At 39.6% G+C, this 17966-nt stretch overlaps 1 protein-coding gene across 2 annotated transcripts in view; it reads left to right on the top strand.

The window, feature by feature from the left end:
• The window catches only part of pdlim7 (PDZ and LIM domain 7), a 31327-nt gene that overhangs the window by 4079 nt on the left and 9282 nt on the right, over positions 1-17966 (top strand). For both annotated transcript variants that reach the window (XM_029512939.1, XM_029512940.1), the window contains 3 exons: positions 6166-6317; positions 11377-11404; positions 12297-12493. In XM_029512939.1, the coding sequence (XP_029368799.1) occupies positions 6166-6317; positions 11377-11404; positions 12297-12493 (377 nt within the window). The remainder of the gene's footprint in view (positions 1-6165; positions 6318-11376; positions 11405-12296; positions 12494-17966) is intronic.

Below are 17966 nucleotides of genomic sequence, written 5' to 3'. Positions count from 1 at the left end.
ACTGATGTGACGTTTTGTTATGTATTCTTTCTGCACGGGCATTGCTATATTGCGGCCTGAGAGGCTGGTCCTCTAACTGTTAGACCGATGTACATTTATTAGTTCATCAATTCTGTGAAATATTAGCAGTTTTGTATTTCAGAGATCATTTGGGGATTCAAATATGTGATCTATAAATGAGTCAATGCTGTTTTTTACTCTACACGGTAAAGTCTCAGTCTCAGTTTCAAAATTCGACCCACTCAATTAGCATTGAATTAGTAACACTTATCTCATTCAGATATTCTTTGCTTCTTAGCTGTTAAAAAAATGTAATGTATAGCTTATGCTGGTTTGGGCAGTTTGCTGTTCAGACTAAGAGGCCTCACACTCAGGTGTGTTTGAGGGCAGCAGTCATCACCAATGTTGTCAGTACATGTCTTATCTCTGCTCTGCTCTCTGGCAGGCACCACAGTCAGAAATGCAATGCTCCTCTTGGATTCATGACAAGAATCATTTTCCTCTAACTAGAAAAAACAAACTGCTGTTAAAACTTCACGTGAGGCATGGTCCTAAAGAAAACAGTTTTTTTTTTTTTTTTGTGGGAGATTGTTGGTGTTGACTTACAGGAATCTCAGTCTAGATGGGCAAGGCAAACTGTAGGTTGAATGTCAGTGGATGAGTTGTAGTTGAATTATCTTGACTAATCAACCATTGTAGGAGGCTGGTTTTTCTACAATCCAAGTAAATAACGTGTGCAGAATATTTTCTTTTCTTCAGAAATATGTCTGATATTTTCTGTATTGCAAAGTGTTTCTCATTCAACAGCCTCTCAATAAATTTTGCTTGAACAATTTTAGCCTAAGCACTTTCATGGAAATTAATAATTTCTCCCAGTCTGAAAACAAGAAAGAAAAAAAAAATAATAATAAAATAATACTATGCTTATAATTGGAGTCAGAACAACTGGTCAGTGACTAATATTTTTGTAGCTTGTTCCCACAGTTGTTGGAGGTGTCAGGGTACCGGGGATATAGAGATGTGTGAGGTTTTCTCTCTTTACCTTTCAGGGACTGTTGGCTACTCACAATTGTCGTAAAAAGGCCGGATAGTGAATCACACAGTCGCAGAGAATGAAAACAGGCCAACACAGAGATGTGAACCTTCGAAGATATATAGTATCTCTTAGGAAAAAGAAGAAAAAGCAGACCTACACTCACTGGGCTTCCATTGGATGAATTTAGTGGGTGCTTTTTCTTTCCTGGCTTGTAGCTGATGAGATTAGTATCTCAACTCAGACAGTCAGCTAAAAGCAATTACACAATCAAGCACATGTGGAGTGACAAAACAAAAGCCCCAGTAAGTTTGTAAGGCAAAAAGATCACAAGTGATAACTCATGAAAGATCAACGCGTTAAATTGTTTTTGTTAAGGTGCTAAGTGCTCTTTGAGACTAGATCTACTTACTGTTCCTTGTTATGTCACTTCATATTAAATTGTTTACCTCATATTTGATATACTGGAAATGCAGATTGATCATCTTGTAGTCATCTGGAAAGTTGTGGGTCTGTGATATGTTACCGTGTGTGTGTGTTTGTGCGTGTTAGTAAATGGGCTTCCATGGTCTATGAATGCTTGTTTCCTTCCTTGTCTGTCTGTGAGCATGGAAAGCTATGCTTTCTCAGCATTCCTGACATTTTTCTTGTATACACTCTGACACTGCCAACAGACAATCCTCTTGTCTCCTTTCTGTGTATAATATGTCTTCTGCACTCACTTTTCTCATCCATATGATGGACCTCTCTGGTCTCACAGGAATACTTTTCCAGTGAGATCAGAGGAACCAAGACCATGCCAAGACAAACTGTTAAGTCACAGTGAAAGGAAAAATAACTTTTGACCTAGCAGACATGGATACTCCCATTATTCAACTAAAAAAATATTGATAACTTTTATTTCAGATACTTTCCAACATCAGTCTCCCACTCCTTGAAAAACAGCATTGCTTTTAAATATGTGTGGAAGTTCTCTGGAGGCTTGAAAATAAAAATACAAACTAGCAAAAAAAGCTCAGCCTGTGTCAGTTTAACTTGGATGCCATTATACTCATGCATGTCGATAAACTTTGGTGCATAAGCACCATCTCCACCTCATTGAATGTTGATTGGGTTCTGCTGCTGAAACAGACATTTCTAGCAGGACTGCTATTTTATTGGTGCTGGTATCTCGACGTTACTGCGGGGATAGTCCAAACTCTGTCCATTTGTTACTTTCCCCAAAGTTGCAAGGCTTGGAAAAGAAGACGCAAAAAAAGTCATCTGCTTCAGTTTCTTGGTAACTGTCACGGTGTGTTTCACAACCAATATGTAACACCAACTAATTGGATAAAATTTATAGTTTTCAAGCCATAGCCGAGAAAGTAGCTTGAGGGGAGAGGGACTAACAATGACTTGTAAATGGATGTGTTAACTGATTAGAAAACTTTATCTGTTACGTATTCATATTCATGTAATTTTGTGTATTTTTGTAGTCACAGCAGTAATTGTAGTTCATAGAACTATAGTTGTCAACTTCACTAGGTCAAATATGTTTTAAACACGTGTCCAATAGGCCCTTATCATACAAGAATCTCTTTCTTAGAAAGCTGATCTTCAAAAATCTTGAGGCAGCTTGTTGAGTTTTTGAGAAGGCGGGTGCCTTCTTAATTTAACTTATATCTCTCCTGACATGTTTGCACCAACATCCTGTTTCAACAGGAAAGTCATAAAATTTCGGAAACAAGATGTCATAAGGCTGTTTCAGTTGACTGTGCTCCAGTTTGGGGCAGACCTGCAACTCCTTCAAAGAGTTTTTCCAAATATTTGCCCTAACTCTCATGCCACTGCAATTCCGTAAACATAATGATACTATAACCGAACCTCCTGAGCACCATCTGGTTTCTATCGACAAACACATGCCATGCCACTGAAATCAAATGTTCAGAGGAAATTACAGATGATATCATGTCAGTAAGCAAGAGGGGAGATTTTTGACCATCTATCCACCACAGCTGGATCTGTCATCCAGTCATGTATTCTCGTCTGTGCCCTTGTTTGACTTGAAGGCCATCTGCTGCTTTATTACTGGTGTAACCTTAAACATTCTCTCTCTTGCTCGCACAAACACTGAGAAAAGAGGCCTTCTTAGAGGGCTGAATTAATAATTCAGTACTTTGCTAATAGATTTGTCCGCAGGGGGCATTTCTTCATTGTCTGGTTGGATGCGAATGTCTTATGTTCCGATCAGTGCAACAGTGTTTTAAGGTGAGTTAGTGCTAGGTGTTCCACTGCAGCCGTTACAGGGCAACCACATACTTGCAGGTTTGGTTTTCTATTTCTCAGAGGGATATTTATGGCTTTGCATCAGCTGCACTGTGTGAGTGATGTAAGGACAGACTGTCTCTTGGCCCCCAAATAGCCACGGAAAGAATAAAAGTGAGCTGGTGCAGTGTTACATGGCCAGTATATCTACAGCGGCAGATAAACTTTAGTGCATTATTAGTTCAACCAAACTCAGAAGTAGCCAGCTCAGAGCAAATATGAGGCCCCAACTGGCCTGTACAGTCAGTCAAGGCGAGCTCCTCAAAAAAAATTAATTCAAGTTGCTGCATTTTGAAATGTTGGCCAATTCTTTGAAATTGAATAATTGAACAGCTCCGTCACTGTGCTCTGCCAAAAAGCCTTGAAGCAAGCTGCAAAGCTAATCTTGTAGTTGTGAATGCCTTCAGCTGCACAAACATCATGCCATTGGTGGTAAATGAGCGCTGATCATATTTGCCAACAATAATTGAAAAGAGAATGAGCCTCTTTCTTGTTATTTGTGGGCATCAGAGGAGCTGACCATATCAAGGTTTCCCTGTGGTGTCACTGCAGACCGAAGTTATTGTACATCACGGCTGAAAACCTGCCTGTTGTGAGTTCACCATGCAGAGTGCTGCATCCAAGAACATGTTTTCCGCTGTCCTTTTCTGTATTGACAAACTGCTGCGGAGGTATAGGGTTTCCATCTGCCCCCTACCAACCAAAGGTCTGAGCACAGCAACTTTAACTGCTGCCTTCTCAAGTGAGGGAGCAGCTGCACTCTGAACCTGAGCCAGGACCACAGGTGTCTGTGTCCATCAGGAACCTGACCAGCTCCAACGCACGTGTATACTACCTACAGCCTGTAAGGCTTCGTATGCTGTCTTTTCTCATAATCTCCCTTTACAATTAGAGGTCGCCAATACAGGTATACACATTCTAAGTCTTTGACAGGGGTTCAAAGGGTTTAGCTTTAAAGAGTGACAATGATAGTCATCCAATAACTCGATGGCCCCTTGCACCTTGTATTGAGAGACTCATAGATAAAACTTCCCCCCATTCACATTTTCCTTTTAAGTCTAGAATAAAGTCCCCACACTTCAATGTTCCATCTACAGTGTCTATTTACTGTAATGGCTCGAAATACCTAAACCCCTAAGTTTACTGTGTTAGCATTTAACAATCATAGCTCCCTTGAGGCTTTCGCAGCACTTGTGCGGCTAAAAGGGTTTTCTTGTTGTTTAAAACTTAACTAAATAATTGTTGTATTTTTGTAAAATGACCAGGTGCTGGACTTTTATGAGCCAGTTGAGCAGTTAAAATGTGGACAGGACAGCAGCTGTAAGTGAACCTAAGTGGCATTATTCCAGGCTGTGCTCCTCTTCTGAGTATGTCACATGTGTCCATGTAATAGTTCTGTTTTTTTTTTTTTTTCTAGTGTAAGCTGCTAAAACTCTTTTGAAGTTCATCCTAGACTGGAGAAATAATTTCTTTCTTAACCCTTCTAATTGCTTCCAGTGAACACAAATCAAAGGCAATTAAAGTGATGTTTGAACTTGGCTGTAAAGTAAGTGTAGCCTGGATTGCCTCCGAGGAATGCATTTCTTCCTATTTTTAGCTCTACCATGCTTCGAATGAAGGCAGGCTCTAACTTTGTTGTCTTTGTGTTGCGTCGAGTAGTTTCTCAACCCGAACTGTCATCGTTTCACTGAGCTTATTGACCCCCTGCTTGCATAAGTGTTTATGTTTAATGTGCAAAATCAAAGCAGTTAGTGTGATAGCTTAGCTGAACATGGCAGAAAATTATCGATTGAACCAATGAGTCCGCAGAGCTTTTGAAGAGCTAACATTTGCAGGGATCCGTGACATCAGAGAGTAATCCTAATAGGTTTTTGCCAGAAATCCTGGCACTCACTCCCATATCTGATGCTGAACACTTTGTACTCCAGTTATCTGAGAATTTGACACGAGTCTTGAGTTTCATTAAGGCGCATGGACAAGCTGACTAAGCTATTGCTAAACATGCTTTGGAATCTGCAGCATGTATTTTAGTGGTTTAAGAGGATGTGGCAGGCAGTGCAGTAAATGCGCATGCAGAAAACTATAACTACCTACTCGGACTGATGGAAAGATATTCCTGTTTGTAACAAGACTCCAGCCTCTGTTGCTCTGATTCAGTATGTCTGCCTGTCACGCTGAGAGGATGATGTCATGCTTTTATCAGTGAAACTGGTCAATGACTTACTTGTCTTGATGGAAAAAAAGTGGATTGGTTGTCTCATTATGTTATGACTATTTGCAACATATGGTCCATGTCTGGAGCTCTTCTTGCAGTCTTAAATCACATCTGCAGTAAATTATAGGGTGATGACTGATGACATCATGATGACCAACAATGCTTGTTCCCGGCAAGGCTGAGTGAACTATTTCAGCTGGCTTCGTCACATACAGCCAAACAGGCTCCCTGAGTTGATTATGAAGTGTTGTTAACGGACAGTTAAGCAAAGTCAAGGGTTGAGATTTCCTACATTTTGCTTGGAACTATTGATGTATCTGATATTAAGCTTTTTTTCATCATTATTTTAAACCATTCTTGAGAGAGGAAGATACAAGGTGATCACAAATACGGCAGCATTGTTGAGTTCATAATATTTATATAGTAGACCAGGGAAATGATCACAAGCTATGTGAGTACAGAGTTTTTAAAGTTGCACATTGGTTCTGAGAGCTGTCCTTTTAGAGGACATTTTCTTCTACTCTGTGTTCACTCTTGCCCCTTGTGAAGACCCCAGAACATATTCCTCTAACTTCTGTCTGATTTCTGTGCTCTATGTTTTCTTTCCCTCCAGCTGACCCCGGGCGGGAAGGCAGCTCAGGCTGGTGTCGGGGTGGGAGACTGGGTGGTGTCCATCTGTGATACCAATGCAGAGGACATGACCCATGTGGAGGCACAAAACAAGATCAGAGCAGCAACAGACTCCCTGACCCTCACCCTCAGCAAGTAAGTCCCCTGGCAGAGTGTGATGCAGCAAACTGCTCTGTGATTGCTCACCTTCCATTTTATCTCTCTCAGAGGCATAAATTACCATGAAACATATATCCTCCTTTATTCTTACTTTAGGGAAAATGAGATGGCAAAATGTCCTTGAATTTTGGGCCCAGTATGACAGATGCTTGCAAAATACATTCAACTCATCATCAAACACAAAAGAATGATTTTAACTCCCTGAGGCATGAATTAGTTTTAGATTTGGACCTGGCTGAAATTCAGTTTTACTTATTTTAAGTCATAACCTCACAGTAAAAGTAATTAGTTCTCCTGGGGAAGTTATTTTTTTCAGCCTGTGTGCTTCTTTGTCTTATACAGTAGTTAGCAGCTTATTTCAAAAACTACTGAACAGATTTTAGTGGATTTTGGAGTTAGTCCATGAGCCAAAAAATAATTAGGTTTTTTTACAGATAGCACTATCATATGGTTATTTGTAAAGGAAAAAAAATCTTGTCTTGCATTTCTAGTCTGACCTACATTTTTGCATAAATTTCTTGGTCAGCTGTGATTGTGTGTGATTCCAAATTTATTTATTTTTCCCGTGTAAGAAAATCCAGCTTTCACTTAGTTGATGCAACCAAAGCATACCTTTTTTATGGTTATCTATTTATAACTTCCTATTTTTGTTTTCTAGTCTTTGCCAAACTCTTTCTGGAAGTGCTCGAAGCAAACTGCAGTATGTTTTGCTTTTCGAACCACATTCGTAAGACAGGTGTACATTTCAAGTCAGAGTGATCCTGAAAGATGATGATGATGACGTCAATTTTTAATGAAGCCAGAACTTGGGGGGTCATTGGTCCAACCCCCATGAAATTTACTTCAATTAAACAAAATAGATATACCAGATTTATAATAATCCTTCACTATCTTCTGTCTTATGTATTTTAATGCCAGTTTGAATCTAGAAATTATTGTTTATTAAAGCAATAAGAGCATTGTGCTCCTCCGAATAGCACTCTAAATAGTTTCAAGATTAGTATTATAGGAATATTCTATTCTTTTCATCCTAAAGAAGCAACAGCAGCAGTGAATATAGTCCACTAGCCAACTGCTGTCAGGTAGCTACACTGGCCTTTGTTCAGCCGAAATACCATTTTCAGAGAGCCTTACATTATGCCTCAGCAGCCTCTGCAATGACACAAGAGAAATACTTTTTTCAGATGAAAAAAAAAAAAAAAAAATGCAGTTGTTAGATGTGAGCTAGGGAAATCTATTTTGCTAATTGTGCTTCAGTTGGTTTAATTTTCAATGGATAACCTTCAAACCGACAGCACTGATACTTGCTCATGCATCTGTTGCCAGAAATTCCTGACAGGTAAGTATCTGTTTAGACTATAAGCCAAACTGTTTCATCAGGAACCTAATTATAGGAAAAAAGATTTTTCTCCAGAGAAAGATGGAATGTAACCATTCAAGAAACGCAAGCCTTCAGAAAATGAGATGGTATTGACTTGCTCTGTAAGAGGTGAAGCTTGCTGCCGCCATGGGACTCATTTTGATTCTGTGATACTTATCAGTGGAGTGGCTGCAATCACAGCTGCAGCATAGCTATCGTCGCATCCAGTTCATTTTGTTGTTTCCTGCTGACAAATCTCTGCATTTAGTTCATGGAGTGTAAACAGCCGCAGATCATTTATGTTAATTTCCAGATCTAAGAAGAGCCAGGACTTAAATGTAATATTCTTAGGTGTGGAGTTCCTGTTGAATGTTTGCTGCATATTGTTCACGATGCACTAGTCTCCTGCCACATCTGCACAGCGTGATCGTCTTTGCTTGCATTGCTAAGGTGATTGTATAATGTAATCACTAAAGTGATGCAACCCTGTTAGTTCATCTTTTCCTCAAAACACTGGACTCTGTGTCCATGAAGTTAGGACTCAATTCTTTTAAAGATTGATCGATTGCCAAAAACAGCAGATTATGTAATGTAATTGGATTGATTCTATTCTAGCTGTAATAAAAAGTAGTCCAGCCTCACAGCTCGAATGTGCAATCGGTGATTGAAGACAACAAATCATTTTGATCTCACTATTTAGACATTCTGCTAAAGGTCAAGCTACTTCATCACATTTGCATTGAGGAATAGTTAAGAAAGGTGAGAAGGCAATATAATGGCGAAAGGCTGAATGAGAAGAGAGCATGGAGGGTGGAGTATAGTGAATGGTAAACTCAGGCTTTGTGAACTATAATTTCCTCTGTGATCTTGTGTGTAATGTGTAGTTTAATGTTACTAAATATTGCAGCAGTTTATTATGACAAAAGTCACCAGATCTGGTTGAGATATTGTTAAATGATCCATTTCTTTGCCAGTAAAGAGCATAAAGCCAACAACACACATTGCTTATGTCATATTTATTTTTACCCCTGCAGAGAGACACATACCGTACTGTAGCTTACGAAATGCCTTAAAAGGAGGGTGAGAGAGCAGCGGAGTCATCAGTTGGAGAGTGAGGAGGGAAGGAAAAAAGGAAAAGAAAAAGACACAAATTAGAAAGGCGACAGGGAGAGTCCTGTTTTCTCTGTGGTACGGGATAAAGATCAAAAAAGTTTGTCATGCTGAGGGATCGATGAGGGTGAGTCAGTTGTTGGACCAGCATCTGTGTGTGACAGTCTGATCTGAAAAATGGCCAAAATCATCACAGCTCTGTAAAATGGAGAAAAAAAAAGAATTTTACTTTTGCCATTAACCCATAGAGAGGGGTCTAATACTTTTACAGACCTGTAATAAGGCAGCATGTTTACTTAACAGCAGCCATGCTTTTCTTGCTCTCTGCAGTCTTCCTCCTTTATTTCTCATCTCCGTGTGGAGTCTGGCTTGGGTAAACATTTCACATTCTTCCTCCCTCTTTTACCCATGACTCCCTTCCCAGGAGACCCCAGTCCCGTCTCTTCATCTCACCCTCTGCTATTGTTGTAAGATTGTAAGACAAGAAAATATTGTTTTCCAGAAACACTTCCCAGAGAGGAGCTATTGTCTGTTTTATTTATTCGTATCTTGGCTGCCATCAACAGTTTCTTTCATGTCAAGAGAGGAGGACAGCTGAATGATGATGAGATATGGCTTATTGTTTGATTTATTGTCTCATTTTGTTCAATACCAATAATCATCTTGGATCTTTTATGCAGAAGATTTTGGGTTTATATTTTTTGTAAGGAGAAATCTGGAGATGCGCAGTAGATTTTAGGCTTCAAAGAAAGAAGATAATGCAGCATCCTGGTGCATTTTATAAGTGCTTAACTGCCAGAGATTGGCCTGCAGGCTTGTGGTTGTAGTATGTTGGTGATATTAATTGATAACAGTATTACAGGAGTTTTCTTATTTCTGTTGCAAAACTGCACATTTAATCTGACCATCTTGAAAGTCAAGCATGCATTATGTAGAAGACGCGACCCATGAAATAAGGCAGAAAATGACCTCATTGAGCGTGCTCACTCAGTTACAGCCCACAGTAAATTATTCCATGAAGCACTGATTAAATCGTTTCCACTTTGTTGATTTAAACTTTCTTTTCCCAAAAGAAATGCAGTCAGAGCAGCGATCATGCAAGTTGCTCATATCCTTGATTTCAAACATGACTCATAAAATTGTGGGTTAAGGCGAACTGAAGAACTGCGAGTGTCACATTGATTTGCCTTGCCAGAAATGTGACACGCTCAGACATGTCAGTATGCCTTCCCTTCGCTCCTCTCTCTGTATCTCTTCAGCCCTGTTGTCATCCTGTCTTAAACATTGTTCTTACAGCATCTGCCCAGGCAGTGACATGAGCAGTTATTCATGTCTTTGACACAGGAAGCAGTCCATTGTTTTGTGTGTGCTTGGGTGATTGTAATATGAAACAACGTGGGTGACTGCAGGGCTAGTCCATTTTGGCTAAAACCATTCGGTCTTTGTGCAGCATGCAAACAGTGGTAAGGGGACAGAAGGGGTTCACGATTAGTTGTTTTAACAGTCAGTGGTATTTTAAAGCTGGGTGCCTCCATGTGTAATGTGTGAAGGTGGTTTCATCCACTGTTTTCTGTGTTGCTCTAGTTGGCGAAGGCACCACTGCAACATGAAACCTGAGATGAGTTATTGTGCTGCTTTTAGCTGGGGGTTGACAGTATAAGACTGTGTAGAAAGCAATGAGGTTTCACACAATCCTACAACGACCTGGTTCTTTTCACCTATTATCTTGTTGCTTGTACCATTCTGCGAATAGCTTAATTGCTGAGATAGGAGCTGCCCATGGAGCCCATGGGGCATTTAAACACAGACCATATCTGTAAACATGTCCCGTGTTACCCAATTATCTTAACCACATACCACATATATCTGAAAACACAAGTGAAGATAAACCCAAACGGTTCAAAGTCTTGTTTGTGCAGTGCTATGATGTGATTGATTATTGCAATAGACATTTTAAATGCGTTGACTTTCACACTGGCATTTCACACTATGGTTTAAATAAATGGGATAAACTTGACTTTTTTTTTTTTTTTAAATAATCCATCAGATTACAAGATGTCTCATGAAACTGCTGCTAACAAATTTCCTGAAAATCTCATTTTGCAGATTGAAACCATTAAAACATAAGAATATGGTTTTAATCAATATGATGTAGCTATAAAAATAAGACCCTGCTTGTAGTATTTATTTCAGTGACGTGTAACTGAAATCAACCTGTTGAACTTTTTTTTTTTTTTTTTAAGCCTGACTAACATGGCCATCGGTGTAATCAGATTTACTTATAGGTATGATAGCTTTTGCAAATTAAATAGCACGATAGAAGCAAAGCTTTGTTGTTTTGTTTTATTTCAGGCGTAGTATTGCAGTATTAGACATAGATAATTGAAACAAACCTAAAAATATCGTGGAAGAACACTGTATCAAACACAACTTCAACTGTGACCGGAACGATGCAAGGAGTGTGATTTTTGGATGATGCAATGATTCACTGTGTAATGTACATTTTTGTAGGGGATTTGAATGAAATTATATTTTGCTTATTGTCTTCATCTTCTCTTTACACAGAGCTTTCAAAGCTGGTGGAGACCAGAAGGTAAGACACTGAGCTCACCTCTGTATGAACACTTGATTTAGCATGGTCTGCAATTGGATTACACTGACATTAATTGAATGCGAATGTTCCTTTTATCGTTGTTCACAAACGCCCTCAACACTGTGTTATGTCACTTTGCGTTTAAATTCATCTGATTCACCTGAGTCACCTGTCGAGCTCCGGCAGAGTCAATGCGCTATGCATTAGCAAAGCATCAGTGAGCTGTTAAATGAGATGTTTGCTGGAGAAAGTGCTGAGAATCTTCTTTTGAAATTTGTCTGTTTTGTAAAGCCTTGCACAATCCCTGATGCCAGAGAAATACTGATACTTTTAGTTTCACTGCCAAAGCGACATGTCCAGCTGATTAGTTTGAATAGCACAGTGGTGTCATGAACTCCTTTGTGCTGCACATAGTTTTAGTGAAGCAGTTGGAGCGTCATACCCGCACAAAGGCAATGCTCTTTTTTAGTAGGTGTTCTTTCACAGTTAGTACATCATGCACATTGAGAAATCTCATTAGTGCAACCTGTCTGTCAAATATGACAAATCCTAACTGTGAGCACTTTCATTTTAGTAGCAGAAGCAGGTGACTTTGGCCAGTCATTGGCTTACAGCCAACACAAATAAAATGGCTGCGTTCACACTTCTTAAGCATTTCTTCTGTGCTCAGACAAAAGCTTGCAGGCTTTGACAGAGCAGCTCCTGCAGCACTGAGTAATTATTTGCTCTGAGAAAATATCGGCTGCATGGGAAGCTTTCTTAACATCAAGCTCGGTATTGTGCAACAGCAGAAGGAACTTAAAAAAAAAAAAAAAAAAAAAACTGTGTCAGAAATGTGTAACTGCATGTTGTGCACTGTGCTGCGTTGTCTCCCTCTCCCACACCCTCGTAGGACTCACTCGCTCCGGCTTCTGTTCAGCCAAAGTACTCCTTTGCCCCGAGCACAACCATTAACAAGATGGCGAGGCCATTTTCAGCAGGTGGTGGCAGTGCCAACTCAGGACCTGCCATTAAACCTGTTGCCTACTCGCCTAAACTTAACACTCCGCGCTCACAGGGCCGTGCCAGTATGCAGCAGCCACAGAATGGGTAGGTGGAGAAATAAACACTATAACCTTGGAATCACAACATGACTGATGTGGTTTTCATGGTACTTTTCTCTTTCATTGGTAGTTTCTCTTTCATTGTTCCTGTTGAACACTTCAGAATTTCTCACTTCATTACCCCTTAGGCATTTGCAGCCTACAATATGTTAAAACTTAACTTCAGTTCCTATTAAAGCTCACCACAAAGACCACGACATTGACTTAATGTTACAGAAAAGGACAAAGAAGAAGGAAAAAAAAAACACAAGCGGTTGCTGACTAACTGCTGAGGTCAACTTAATGTTTCCTTCGTCTGACGGTGATCTTAAGATGCAAGATGGAAAGAATATGATGAGTGTTGTATAACACACACCACAGCAGCCACTGTGATAACCTGCCATTATGAGGGTGTCATGAGAAAGGTGGAAAAAAAAAAAAAAGGTGGTAGCTGTTAGACCTTTTGTCATAATAGATCCAAATGAATTTTTGGCTTGCACAAATGAAAGCAAACACTCTGTTGGGATAAAAGGGAACATTTAGCTGATGCACACAATTCTGGCTTCCTCCAGCTGAAAGATTGCTACTCTGAAATTCATCTGATGAAAAACAGTTTTACACAGAATAGGGAGGGATGAGTCAATAATCATAATAATCATCTTTTTTTTTTTTTTTTTTCTCAGGGTGTGCTTTTTTTTTCTTTGAAGTATGCTGTAGATGTTATGATTGTATTTCAGTGAAGAAAGATTTCTTTTACATCTTTACACTTACACTGTGTGTGTGTGTGTGTGTGTGTCTGTGTGTGTGTGTGTGTCTGTGTCTGTGTGTCTGAGACAGAGAGAGCAGAACATAAAAGTAAAACAATCTTTATAATTTCCTGCAAAAGTGTCTTGCTGTATGACGTGCTGTTTCAATAGATATGTTATTTACCGCCGTAATTAATGGTTGTAGCTTGTATAAATGGTGGATTTTTTTCAAACCTTTGAAAATACTTTCGACCTTGTTGCAACGAATGGTGGACTAAAAGTATTTCTCAGCTTTTAAAGGCTCTCTGGGTTTGTAATAGTGCTCGTGTTGCCACTTCAGTTTTTCCTTTTATAAAACACATCACTTTATGTATTGATGTGTCAAAAGTCAGGTAACCAATAATAAATGTATGGATCTTACTAGAAACAACTTGATTTAGAAATGTCTGTCTGCATTAAACAGCACTACAGACAACCAAATTCAGACAGACCAAACGTTAAGGCTCAAAATTTCATTTTATTGATCAATTTGGTTTCTCACCTTTGGTTGTATATAAAATATATATATGTTTAAAAAAAAAAAAAAAAAAAAATCTTGGTTTTGAAGTTGATTCCTTTACCTTCATGCTAGCAAGTGTGAGTGTGATATGTCAGGGACAGAGTGAAATTCTTCCTATTTGGTTTTAATTCAATGATGAATTGATTAGGTGGTCAAAGGTTATGTAACTGCCCAGAACACGTTTCTGGCTGTAAAAAAAAAAACATGTAAACTTACACTAGTTGTGTTAGCTGACATACAACCACAAGCTGCTGCTGAGTCTAATTTGCAAACTGTAATCATTTGTATGTTAAAAGGAAATGTTCTTGTGACCAAACTCTTTCTGCTGTAATTTAAAAAAGAGAAACGGTAGTATTGTCTCATTTTCAAATTGTACGAGGACTCCAGGAGTAAATCCAGATATAATTTTAATGAACCTGAAATTGACAGTTTGGCATGAAATTTGAAGGCTAGCCCAGTGTGGGTCCTGTAATTTGGGTTGTGGTAGTGATCGGACTGCAGCCACTGGTGAGATGTGGCCTGTTGCTGTATTTAGCCTTACTAATGAATTCTGCTGACTTTCTGTACCCTTTACGTCCCTGGTGCTGGATTATTTAAGCAGCTGTACTCGCTTGCTCTAGAAAGGCTTCACAGACTTGTAAAGTTCCTCTGTTGACTGCCCGAGGGGATTTGTCCAGACATCTTTGAAAAGAATACAGCCTAATTATTAGTGTCAGCCTAGTTTGATAAAGACATTGTTGGATCTCCTCAGACAGTAAATGGTTTGATGCAACATTGTGTGTCTAATTTGTTCAGGCCTGTCATCTTGAAACAGGTTTGGTGTAATGTTGTTTTTATATCCCTTACTCTGACATTGTAATAGGTCACTGCTGTGGCATTTGTGGTTGTAGGCGTTATACAAGAGCAAAATGGAAAAATTAGACTACACTGCAGGGACACAGAAATTATCCAAGGCTGTTTTTTTGGCAAATACACAGGCATTTACATAACTGACTGAAAACCATTTGTGCACATGATTGAAAAAAGAAGAATGGCGCAGGTTTTGTGCCAAATCCCAGGAGTCATTTTGGGTCAGGCAGACAATAGATGGTTTGACAAGCAAACAATGCCATCTTTCTCTCACAGAGTCTGTTGACAATAACAGCATGTCTTGTGTCACTTTGTGCATGTTCTTTGCATCCTGCAGTATTTTTGGTCTTCCGTTTCACAAAATTCTGTCATGGATTGACACATTCTGTCTCTTCATCAACCCAAAGCTAAACTACTTTCTCTCTCTCTTGTTTTCCTCTTTTCTTTTAACTCCACAGATGGAAGCTGTTGACAAGTTTGTATATTTCTTTTATTCATTTTCTGTCCATTAGAAAATAGTAGTTGCTTGTTTGCCATCAATTTGCAGTCACACTCATATACAATAATCCCATAACTGTGTTGTGATCTCTTATAAACAAAGCAGAGTGTATTGTCTCTTGCAGAGCCGTGTGGGCCGACCCTCGGGTTGGGAATCACTTATCTTTTAGCACATTTCACCATTTCCCATTAATTAACTAGTTAACGTCTTTTCATTTTGAACGAGTTTAATTGCTAGGACAGAATTTTTATATTATTATGGTGTTTAATGAAATATCTCCCTAATTATTTATTTCCTCTCTGTCCTTGTCTTTCCTCTGTTCTTCATACAATGTGTTTGATCTCTGGTCTGTTCTACAGGGGTGAAGCTACTTACTATGATGATATGTACCTAGAGTCCAAGTAAGGGGCAGCTGCATGCAGACTGGTGTGTTGGCTTAGTAGGTTACTATGGCCAGGCGAATAATGCCAAGAGAATGATGCTTATGCTCTCATGTAGATTCGGGAAAGGTTTACAGAACAAAGACGCCAGGTCATTAATTACCATTCCATAAAAGTCGTTCATCTCCCACTTTGATGAATGCATGTTACATAAAAAAAAAAATAATAAAAAAAAAAGTTTCTAATGAAAAGCAGTTTTTATGTTGTGAAATTATTCTGCAAACACAGCTTGGTAGTATAGTTTGACCGCTTTCCTCCCCTTAATTCAAGTGATAGTGATAAATACAATTTCTAATGTGGTAATGTCCATTTATGAGTCTGTAGTGTGCCCATGAGAAATCTCAGTAATGGGTACCCATTAGCTCAGTTAGTGCGTGACAGTGATACTGATCATTCCTGCTTAGTATTGCATGATCTGTTGAGGATGTCCTCTATTTTTAAGGTCACCTGATTAGCAGGGTTGGTGTTAGTGGGTTGTCCTTTGATTGGACTATGTTAACGGCCGCGTGCTGCTGCTGGGTGTGTGTGCGTGCAGGCACGGCCTTAGAGCGGAGAACATGCCCTGCTTTATCCCCAACGACCGCAGCAAGAAGAGGCTGATCGAAGACACCGAGGACTGGCAGCCACGCACTGGCACCACACAGTCCCGCTCCTTCCGCATCCTGGCCCAGCTCACAGGCACCGACTTCAGTAAGTCAGGGCTGAGGCCTGAGGAGTGAGAGGAGTAGTGTAGCAGGAGGCCTGTGACTGAACACATGGTGTGATAGGATCATAGTGACAGTGAAATAGACAGCAGCATGAGTGACACCGGGAAGGTGGATGGCAGGGTTGTCCATTTTTCAGATGCGGAGAGTCCCGAACTGTCCGTTGGCTGCTGTGTTTGGTGACAGCGATGCATTTTTCTTTTTCTTTTTGTTTTCAATACATCTGTAACCAGCTGCACATCTACTATAAAGTGTAGTTCTAATTATCATGTTGGAGTTAGGATCTGCTCATCAAAAGGCGACAGTAGGTGTGTGTCAGCTTTTTTAGTCAGGCATGCTGATGTGTGTGTCTCTCCTGGATCTCTCAGTGCAGGACCCAGATGATGAAAACATGAAGAGGGCCAGGTAAAACCCTGAGTGTCATTTGTTTGAACAGTCACAAGTATTTGTGTTCGTGCACTTGTGCGTGCAGGCTTCGGTTTGGCAATTATTGTGATTAATATTTCATCTTTTAAATGTACCTTGAGCTATCTTGCTTTTGAAGTGTTAGCTTTTTCAGGCATTTGTGGTGTGGTATGTACACTTGCACAAGAGTCTGACATAATTTGGCAAAATGTACTAATTGATTTTTAATAGAACATTTTTATTTTTGCTCATTTACTTTCTTGCCAGTTAAATTAGTATAAAGATTTGGAGAACGGGGAAACAGCCAGCCTGGCTCTGTCTACAGCACTATCCACTGACCTGCATCTGTCTGAATTAGATTTCTTGGCTGAGCACATAAAATTCCCGGAAAGGACGGTCCCACCAAGAAATAATCTGGCACCTAATCCCTTGTAAAGCCACATTGTGTCAGTTTTACACAACTTTTTAAGGCCTTAAACAAACAAGATATAACACATTAATTGGTTTAAGATTAGAGGCGGTAGGCAGGTTTGTTTCCTTTCACTGTATCTGTTTCCAGTTTTTGTTAAATATGAAGCTACAGCTGTTTCCAGTCTTTGTTATAAATGAAGTGACAGCAACAGCTCCTTAATTTATCTTGATAAAAACAGATATGTGAGTCAATCTTTTCACGTAGATCTTGGCAAGAAAGTGAATCAGTCCATTGTTTAAACTGTCAAAAGTAATCCTTAAATTCAGTTAATTCAATTTCCCTTCTAAACCTATACCTTTTTTTTGTCTGCTGTCTCACCTGCCTTTTTCTTCCACCACATCTTTAACTTTTTCTGCACTTTGCTCCACTTTTTGCTCTCTCCTGCTCTTTTATTTATTTATTCTCTCACCTAAAATGTGTTTCCCTTCTGTGTATATCTGTCTTGTATCTCTGCTGCCTGTGGTCAGGGAAAAGTTCCTGACTGAGATTCAGAGTCCCCGCTATGCCCGTCTGAGGGATTGGCATCACGACAGGTCTGCTCGTGCCCTCAATATCAAATCCTGAGCGACATCTCAGAAGCAATGCCCAGCCAGAGCCTGCTAGTGATCGCTACACTGCAACGACCATGTGACAAAGACGACGAAGATAGCTGACCATACAATGGCAGATAACATATTTGCCTCTCAGATACAGAAGGGATGAAAAAGAATTTTTGGGAAATTAAGAAAAGCAAAAACAGAAAAAACGTAGCCTAGATGACAAAACCCAAAGTGGAACCTTGCATACTGAGCCTAAGTGTAAGATCT

This window comes from Echeneis naucrates, chromosome 10 (assembly GCF_900963305.1).
Source record: "Echeneis naucrates chromosome 10, fEcheNa1.1, whole genome shotgun sequence".
In the NCBI taxonomy this organism is placed as follows: domain Eukaryota; kingdom Metazoa; phylum Chordata; class Actinopteri; order Carangiformes; family Echeneidae; genus Echeneis; species Echeneis naucrates.
Note: the sequence above shows the minus strand (reverse complement) of the source record. Positions and strands in the feature narration are given on the sequence as shown.